This window comes from Cyprinodon variegatus, unplaced genomic scaffold (assembly GCF_000732505.1).
Source record: "Cyprinodon variegatus isolate N-32 unplaced genomic scaffold, C_variegatus-1.0 Scaffold946, whole genome shotgun sequence".
NCBI classification, from domain to species: Eukaryota; Metazoa; Chordata; class Actinopteri; order Cyprinodontiformes; family Cyprinodontidae; genus Cyprinodon; species Cyprinodon variegatus.
In genome coordinates this window covers 105,700-115,191 of record NW_015151399.1, presented here as the reverse complement: position 1 = coordinate 115,191, position 9,492 = coordinate 105,700, and the positions used below count along the sequence as shown (strand labels likewise).

Sequence of the window (9,492 nt, the reverse complement as noted above, 5' to 3'; positions counted from 1 at the left end):
CAGCATGAATGTACCAATTTACCATCTTCAGGGGGTTTAAGAAGACAGCAGACACACAAAAGTAACACAGAGGCACTGATACATATATTGTAGCAGGGTTGTCAAAACTATTTATACAAGAAAAGCATAGATCATTAAACGCTGTATCTGGATACAATACAAATTCAGCATGGTATTAATAATGCATATATTTCTAATCTTAGATATCTGGATTATACGCACCTTAAAATAATAATCCATCCATCCATTTTTTAATGCTTAGTCCCCGTCAGGGCTGTGTCGGGGCTGGTGCCAGTGTACAGGTTAGAGGGAAGGTAAATCTGGACAGGTTGCTAGTCTGTCACAGGGCAACACAGAGACCCGCAAAGACACACAACCATGTACACACACACTCCCACCAAGGACAAATTAGAGAAGCCAGCTAACCTAACAGTCATGCTTTTAGACTCGGAGGAAGCCTGATTACTCCTGTCAATCCTAAAAAATAATAGCTCAGACAAATTTAAAATATTGTTAGTTTATTTATTTATTTATTGTTAGATTTGTTTTTTCATTTTTTTTTTTTTTGTATTTATTTGCACACTAATTCAGCTATCATGTATGACAGTGGAACAGCATATTCCATGATGAGATTGAAAGAGGTAAGTTTTTCATGTTATATTTAGATATTTTATCTCCACGGTATCAAAAGTGGTATTAGTATTGAACATTTCTTGGGTATTTGTATCCATTTTGAAATTTTATTATCACGACAACCCTACTTTATACAGTATATTAGAAAATATGATAATAGACAAGCTTCATAGGTGTTTTTGTCATGTGAAATAAACATAATTAAGCATATGGGCCTGAATCAGATGTTAAGATAACAGAATGAAAGAGACCACATACAGATAGTTACAGCAAAAGCTCAGGTAACACTTCTATGAACAAATCAGGTAGAAATACTGAAAAAACAGGGACAACTGTATCGTCCATAAAATGAAGTTATTGACAGCAACAGCCAAGCTGATGCATCGCTATTAAGACAGTGTCATAGCTAAACAAAGACCAGATCAGATGTAGCTACTATGCATTGAGAAGTTAGTAGTTGAACTAATAAATATTGCAAAATGGGAGAATGGATTTTCAGTGAAGCAAGGTGATGAAAAGTGGTCCCTATGTCCTCCAGCAGCCTAAGTCTATGGCAGCTTAACTATGGAGAGATAGAGCTCTCTTCAACTTCAACTTCAAGAGCTATTAAGCAGATTTTATTTTGTGCCTATTTTAAAACTTAGACAGGTTGTCTGGCTCATGGTTTAAAAGCGGAATTTGGTGCCACAGGAGAGGAATGTAATAACTTGAATATCTACCTCCAAATTCTAGGAACCACTACTAAACCTGCAGATTGTGAGAGAAGTGCTCAGTTAGGAACATAAGGAACATGTCAAAACTTTGAGGTATTTGTTTTTGGTTTTATAGATTCTTGATTGCTCTAATCATGTTGGGTTGTTCTTGTGTCAATATTTAACTTTTGTTGTTCAGTTTTAGTTATGCCTTAGTTACCTAATTAATATTATCGTTTCCACCCTCTTCACACAATTAGTTCTTTGTTTTCTTCTGTTGCTGTAAATGTTCTTTAATATAGGTGGCTGTTTTAATATTAGTCATTATTTGATTTATTTCCAGAGGTCACATCAATTAAAAAACTTGCTAAATAACAACATTCTAATTAAACTGGACCAACTTGGATCAACTGAAGGCTGCATTTTTTGTTCTTCATTATAGTCCAGCCCTGAGGTATTCTCCTTTGTTTTAATGCAAAACTACACAGATTTGCGGACAAAAATTAGCATCTTAATCTTAAAGTGCACAGCCTCATGGTTCTGTCACAGCTTGACGATTTAGCCAGCGTATGCCGACATACGAAGAAATTGGCAAAAACACCAGAGTAAGTTGGATAAGTTATGGGCAAGTGTTGTATAAGTCAGGAGCAGTGTTGTATTTGACAGCCATCTTAAATTTGGTCTTAGTCTTCAGAACGAAAACTATTGTAAGTCTTAGCCGCGTTTCAGTCATTACGATATGTGATACTTTTAGTGGGTTTTAATTGACTAAAAGTTTAAAAGGTTTTAGTCTAGTTTTAGTCAGTTTTATATTTCAAAAATAAGTTCACCTTTACAATTTCGATCAACAACCATTTTTTTTTTTTTTTTTTACCAGACTGACAGCTCTATCCTAGATACTACAATTGCTAGGTTTAGAATGCTGCCATGCAGTTCATCATTGCTGTTTGGCAGAAAACTAGAATTCAATTAAACATTTTTATAAATTACTGCCCTACTTTATACAAAAGTATCTCCCAAAAGCTGTAAAAATAGCAGATCTAGTTTTTCCCAAAATGTTGGATTTTTTTCCAAGTTTGAAGACGTTTTGTTTCCCATTTGAAAAGAAAAAATAAGTCTCAATCACGCCTTCCCACCCTCGTGCCCCCCACACACCACACAGTCTCTCTGAAGATGAGGGAAAAAAAAATAAAATAAAAAACGCAGATGCACATTCACACATAGCACTCACATCCAATAATCCCAAGACCAAGGACCTGGCGGCACCGGTGATCGGTCCCAGGATTATCGGATGACCCAATAAGTGAACCTAAAATCAGGATGGAAGGGGAGGAACTGTGACACCGCCACACTAACCAACCGTGGCCCCTTGCCCCGCACCCAGACAACCGCCAGCAAAAGCATGTTGGGCAGCACACGCACCGCACAGGCCACCCAACCAGAGCGCCCCACCCCCCTGATTAATTCACCCAGTCACTTCCTCCCTTCAATTTGCTTTTCGTACACAAAAGCACAAATTTATTTCTTTGTGTGTAGTGCCTCCACTTTGACCCTCAGTACACACAAACCACACCTCACCAACTTGTTAAAAGTCAAAGAACAAAATCAAAAGTCAAACCTCCTTTGTTCCCTAGTTGCTTTCCCACTGATAAAGCCACTTCATTTAAGGAGGATCCCTTCAAAAGCCAAAATAAAAGCCTCAGTTCTGAATAGTTTTTTCTTTGCCTAAGGTTTGCGCTTGTTAACCTATGGTTCGCTTGTTTGCTGTGTGACATAAGTACAGAAACAGTTATTTGAGTTAAGAGCAGAATATAAGAGCAGTTCCCATGCTTTGTCTCTCCAGCAGTGACCATCTTTGGCATCTGTGCATTCTTCAAGGACACAAGCCTTAGAAGGTAATGTCTCATCTATTTTTTAACCATTTAATTTGCTGCGATGGATATTAAACTCTTCTCAGTAGGATGAACAATAAAAAGAAAGTTTCCAACTGTTTCCCAACTAATCTTTTCCTTTGCTTTTAGCCATGGCTTTCCAGTCTAATGTTATCAACACACAACCTACCAATGCCAGACAATACGCAGTAACTACAGCACGTTCTTCAGAGTGGAGTACAAGTGTGTTCGACTGCTGTGATGACTGTGTCATCTGTAAGAGTTTTCATTGGATTTTAAAAATAAGCTGGTCACACTTCTCCATCGTTGAGTTAAAAATTCTTTAACCTGCTTTTCACCTACAGGTCTATGTGGAGCATTCATCCCATGCATCCTTGGTTGTAATGTGGCCCGGGACAACGGAGAGAGCTGCTGTCTACCTTTTCTCCCAGGAGCATTGATTGCTTTAAGAACAAGCATCCGCAATAAGAACAACATTGAAGTGAGTTTGGAAAAGCTGTTAGATTAAAAAAAAGAAATATTAATTTCAAAATGGTATACATTCTTTACACTTTTATATCTAGAGTTTTTGTATGTTAAGAAAAGTATTTGTATGTAACATTTAAATGAATATTTTTGTAATTGTAATGATCTCTTTGAATTTTAGGGCTCGGTGTGTAATGATTGGTTGGTCATGGCCTGCCTGCCTTTATGTGGACTGTGCCAGATGGCACGAGAGCAGAAGATAAGGGGATAAACTGATCACTGACTAATTATTTAGAATAACAAGTTAGAATTTGTATATTTGTCTGATCTGAAACTTGTTTTTGAACATTTCTTAACTATAACTATACCTATTTTGTATCATTAACATTTCTTACTATTGTGTAACATTCTATATATGTTCTGAAATAACAATGTTAATAATGTGAGGTGGAGGCAGAACAAAAAATAAACCAATTATGAACAATGAAGGATAGGGACATTTAAAGCAGTCTTGACCTTTTCTTTTGCCCTGATAGTTTTGGACATTTAAGACTCATATTTATTTAGGTATGCAAACAACAAACAAACAAACAAACAAAAAAACAACATAGAATACTATTTAATTTTCAATTAATCATGTTTCAATAACACATAAAATTGTCTTTATAGGAATAATTCTCTGTAATTGTACTTACACAATCACCAGTATTTCAATAAAACAAGAAAGAAATTGTGTTTTGTGGGTTCAATTACTTTTACATCAGGAACTGGGCTGCAACCCTCTTCTTCTTTCTGACTAAGTACGTGTTATTAAATCACACGTTAGCAGAGCTCACTGCAGGGTCAAGGTGAGAGGAACTGGTTACATTCAAGGTAAGGAAGCGTAATAACAAGCTTGAAATATGAAAATTGTCAGTCTCAAACCCTAAATGAATTCATTTGTGAAGTACAATACAGTAAATATGAATCTATTGTGTTTATCATCACCAACTGAGAGTAGGTATAGACTGGAATTAGGTTTTTTGAGATTTTGTAACTATCAGCAAAATACAATTTTTTGATGTTTCAGAGTTTTACCAAATACATTTAAACATGTAAGTAATTTAATATAAAATTCAATAAGGTAATGATTACACTATAAACAATGTAATGTTGATCAGATGAAAGCTAAAGCATTGGCAAATTCAGTAGAAGTTTTTGTGCTTATTGCGCTCATTCTACTTTTTATTGAGTAATACTGGAAGTCCAAAGATCTGAAATTAGGTGGAGAATTTGTCACGCTATCTTTGTGGCCACACTGAAGTCAGCTGCTAAAAGGACATGGATAAAGTGTAGTTTGAAGCCAGCAATTAGACCAATAGGGATTTCTCTTTTAGATTCCATATGATGACTGTTCATGTTTTTATGAGCGTCATTTTCATATTGCAAGTGCTTCTTCCCAGTTTAAGCAGGAGAAATTAAATACTACAAGAGTGTAGCAAAGAATATGAAAGGGCAATAATGTGTTACTCCATGCTCCAACCAATCAAGGAAAATGTCTCTTCTGCAATTTCTCTGTCAGTTAATATGACTATAACACATGAGATGTAAAACAAGTGCTATCAATAAAAACACTGTATGTAGCTAGATATCAGTAATTAAAAAAGATTAGCATGAGCAGCAAACCCTTGGTTAATTTCTATAGGGAGAGAAATTACACACCATTCAGGGAGGTGAGCACAAAAAAGTTAACACTAAGGCAGCTGTTATTTTTTTTATTTTGTAGATAAAAACGTCTTGTCCATAATTTGTTGAGCTTTCTCAGCCGCTGTTGACCTGGCTTAGGAGAGATGTTCATTCTCATGCAAGAACTTGTAAACTGCTTTGGAAATGACTGGATATTGGGCAAATTGGTGTTCTCTGTTTTTTTATTTATTTTTTCTACTGAAATTTGAGGCATCCTCCTGTTTACAGTTGCTTTTATTTTGAATTACTTTCTTCACTCCTACCTTAAACCAGCTATTTTCTGTCTATGAACAGGCACACTTTATCTATTTTATTTATCAGAAAAGTACTGTATCCCTTATCCTTGAGGTGCAGGTGAACAGTTGAGTATTCTATAGACACAAAACATCTCAGTTCTGTTTCAACAGTAGCTCAGTGCTTTAACCTTATTAAAGTTACCATGTCCTGGATGACTGAGAAGCTTCACCAGCAGGGGGGTGTTGAAGAAGTGCTGTGTAGACTGCAGATGTACAGTGGACAGGAAGTAAAAGACAAGAGGCGGTGTTGGGTTATGAAAGTCATAAAAAAAAAAAAAAAGAGGAAACTATACATTATTTTTAATCAACAGGGTGCAAGTTTCCAGAGAACTAAACGCTTATCTTGATCGTGGGACTCTACCCGAAACTACGAGGAAAAAGGTAAAACTGATTTTTTTCTTTGAACTGACATATTGCTTCTGTAATTGTATTTATTAGAGTCTGATTTGGAAATGCTGTTTGTTCACAGAGTTCTGCTTCTTCAGACCCAATAAGGCAACCATGAGATTCGATCCGTCATTACATCATAACTAACCACGAAGCAGTTAGAGATCTTTAAAATCTTCATTTGTGGTTATTAACTATAAAAAAATGGCCACTCTGTTTTATCAAGTAACACTGTTTGGATTCATCCTTTGTGCTATTCAGCAAATCTGCAGCTACAGCTTTAATAGCTGCATTGGAGATCCATATTCAAACATGACAAGTTTCCACTGCTACAATCAAAAACAAAAGAACATGTCTGGCATATTAGACGACCTCCCTGGATCTGCTGTCAACCTTACAGCGTCTTTCAACGTTATTGAGACCATTCTCAACAACAGCTTTGCTCATTTACCAAACTTAGAGTTCCTCAGTTTAGCTCAGAACAATCTGACATCGATTGATCCTTTGGCCTTTCAGAAGCTATATCACCTTAAGTATCTAAATATGTCCTTTAACAATTTATCAGAGCTCAGCCCTTTATTGTTTGAGGACCTGCATAACCTCACCTCCCTCTCCCTGGCAAACAACAATTTAACAATGTTGCCTGGAGAGATTTTCTCCAACGTTGCTAATCTAGAAATATTAAATATGAGGAACAACCATCTCACAAATTTTTCCATGTTAATAAAGTCTGTAGCAGCTCTTACAAATTTAAAGTTCTTAGACCTTTGCTTAAACAAACTGACTTCACTTAGTGATTTAAATACATCGCTACCACAGTCGTTAAAGGTGTTACACTTATGCAGAAACAATCTGCACACTTTGGGATGTAGACCATCACTATTCAGGTTCATCAATCTTCTTGACTTCTCATTCAATTCTAAACTACCTTCAATAGCTTTACAAGGAGTGGATCTAAGCAATGTTAAGAGGCTGCTATTGCAGTCAACAAGTGTCAAGGCGGTGGAGTTTTTAAACATCAGCAACATCAATGCAGGTCATGTTGCATTCTCAGGGATGGGTCTTAAGAATAACACCCTTCTTATGGATTTATGCATTTTTCTAAGAAGAAAGCTAAAATGGATAAAAAATGTAGATTTACGACATAATTGCATCAAGAATATAAATAATAATACCTTATCAATCTGCCCTAAAATCATTGGAACCTTAGATTTATCCAATAATGAGCTTAAAAAAGTAAACTGCCTGGAGTTTTTAAACAATCAAACCAATATTAGTAAGTTTAATGCAGAGCATAACCATCTTACTTTACTACCAAGTTGTATAAGGAAAAATGGGACTTATTTTAATAGTTTAAAAGAATTGAGCTACCGTTACAATCGAATCCGTTCAATCAATAGATATGCTTTCAGTCACATGCCAAATATTGAGACGTTGAAGCTCAACATAAATAATTTAGCTTTTCTCGATCGCAAAGCCCTAAAAGGTCTAAAAAGACTTAAGACCCTGCGGCTAGACAATAATCTCCTCACTGATTTATTTAAAGAAACATTTAGCGATAATTACAACCTGCAAATCCTCAATCTACGCAACAATCGCATTTCTGTCATATTTAATGGAACCTTTATGAACCTAGGAAAATTAATAACTTTGGACTTAGGAGGTAATAAGATCGCCCATTTTCAGCAATCAGGCCTTGAGGGCTTAAAAAGTCTCTCAAAATTCTACCTAGATGGAAACTACCTCAAACAGATTGACTCTTCATACTACAGAGCTTTTCAAGACACTCTTACAGTGCTGGATTTACAAAAAAATCTGATTAATTACCACTCAGAGGTTACAATTTCACCATTTGAAAAACTCAGAAAACTCAGGAATCTGAAACTTGACAATCAGAGAAATCATGGCTTAGTACTTTTACCCAAAAGCTTTTTCAAAGGACTCCACTCGCTAAAATCGCTGTACCTTACCAACAACCACATATCTACTCTTAAGCCTGAAGTTTTTGATGATCTGAAAAGTTTAGAGTTCCTCACGCTAGATAACTGCTGCGTCGGAGTGGCCAAGTTACGACCAGGCGTCTTCAAGAATCTTAGAAATTTGACCAGATTGGTTGTAGAAAATATGGGAATTCAGAACTTCTCCAAAGAGGTTTTTGGGAATCTTACACACTTACGCATTCTTCAGCTAAATCGAAATGTGATGCAGAGCATTTCTGTAGATGCTCTTGAGAGCTTGCCTTTACTCCAGTATCTTGACATACGTGATGTCCCCCTTAGCTGTGCCTGCAAAAACAGTCTTCTGCAAAATTATACAGTGAAAAACCCTAATGTTCAGGTCATCTATCTGTACGCAATGCCCTGCCAAGAGAATAAAACAATCAAATTTCATAATTTTGACACCAGAGTTTGCTACATAGATTTAGGAAAGTATATGTTTTTCAGTACTGCAGCTGTGCTATTTGTGTTTGCAGTCTCTCCTTTACTTTATGTCAAATTATACTGGAAAATGAAGTACAGCTATTATGTGTTCCGTTCCTGGTTTGGTGATCAATGGAATAGACTCAGAGAGAAGGAGGAAAAATGCAAATATGATGCTTTTATTTCCTATAATTTCTCTGATGAGGAGTGGGTCATGAAGCAGTTGCTGCCCAACTTGGAGGGAAATGGATCGTCCTTTAAGCTCTGCCTGCATCACAGGGACTTTGAGTTGGGTCGTAACATTGTGGACAACATCGTCACTGCAGTGTACAGCAGCAGGAAAACTATCTGTGTGGTAAGCAATAACTTTCTACGGAGTGAATGGTGCTCATTGGAAATCCAACTGGCAAGTTACAGGCTGTTTGATGAGCACAGGGACGTTCTACTGCTCGTGTTTCTGGAGCCGATCTCTGACAGACAGATGTCATCCTATCACCGCATGAGGAAAGTTATGTTAAAAAAGACCTATCTTCAATGGCCTGGCTCTGACTGCACAAATCCTTCACAGGCCCAAGAGCTGTTCTGGAATCAGCTTCGCAGGGCAATCAGAACAGGCAGTGCACTGGAAACAGAACACAATGAGACAGACGAAGACTTTCCTCCCACCAACAACAAAAAAGAAAAACTCTTGTCAGATGAAAACAATCTTTGTTTACCTTAAAATGATTTCCTGTGTTGACTGAAAGAAAAACTACATTTTGATATCAGCTCTAATGTGTTGTTTTTTCCAGAAAAACCACCACTAGCATTTAATGTTGGATGATCAATTTATATCTGTCTTTCAAAGTTAATTTTTACTTTGTACACTTTCAATAAATGCTGCCCTCTGTACATAAAAATAAATAAATGTAAAGAAACTTTCAAAACAGCATTTTTTTTATAAAGAAAACCCCCACTCTACAGAGAACTGTATTTTTTTGCT

At 36.4% G+C, this 9,492-nt stretch overlaps 2 protein-coding genes across 2 annotated transcripts; both read left to right on the top strand.

Moving 5' to 3' along the window:
- Positions 1-3,101: 3,101 nt before the first annotated feature.
- cnfn (cornifelin) lies at positions 3,102-4,399 on the top strand. Its single transcript, XM_015398628.1, has 4 exons — positions 3,102-3,220; positions 3,347-3,472; positions 3,562-3,698; positions 3,864-4,399. Exons 2-4 carry the CDS (start codon positions 3,349-3,351, stop codon positions 3,951-3,953), a joined length of 351 nt encoding a protein of 116 aa, XP_015254114.1. The 5' UTR covers positions 3,102-3,220; positions 3,347-3,348; the 3' UTR covers positions 3,954-4,399.
- A 1,571-nt stretch (positions 4,400-5,970) lies between these two features.
- On the top strand, positions 5,971-9,460 carry LOC107100211 (toll-like receptor 13). Its single transcript, XM_015398620.1, has 2 exons — positions 5,971-6,084; positions 6,173-9,460. Exon 2 carries the CDS (start codon positions 6,295-6,297, stop codon positions 9,229-9,231), a length of 2,937 nt encoding a protein of 978 aa, XP_015254106.1. The 5' UTR covers positions 5,971-6,084; positions 6,173-6,294; the 3' UTR covers positions 9,232-9,460.
- The last annotated feature ends 32 nt before the right edge of the window (positions 9,461-9,492 follow it).

Coding starts and splice junctions, on each gene's coding strand:
- LOC107100211 (XM_015398620.1), top strand. CDS start 6,295: ATGGCCACTCTGTTTTATCAAGTAACACTGTTTGGATTCATCCTTTGT.
- cnfn (XM_015398628.1), top strand. CDS start 3,349: ATGGCTTTCCAGTCTAATGTTATCAACACACAACCTACCAATGCCAGA. Junction 3,473..3,561: donor CTGTGATGACTGTGTCATCT/GTAAGAGTTTTC, acceptor TTTCACCTACAG/GTCTATGTGGAGCATTCATC. Junction 3,699..3,863: donor GCAATAAGAACAACATTGAA/GTGAGTTTGGAA, acceptor TTTGAATTTTAG/GGCTCGGTGTGTAATGATTG.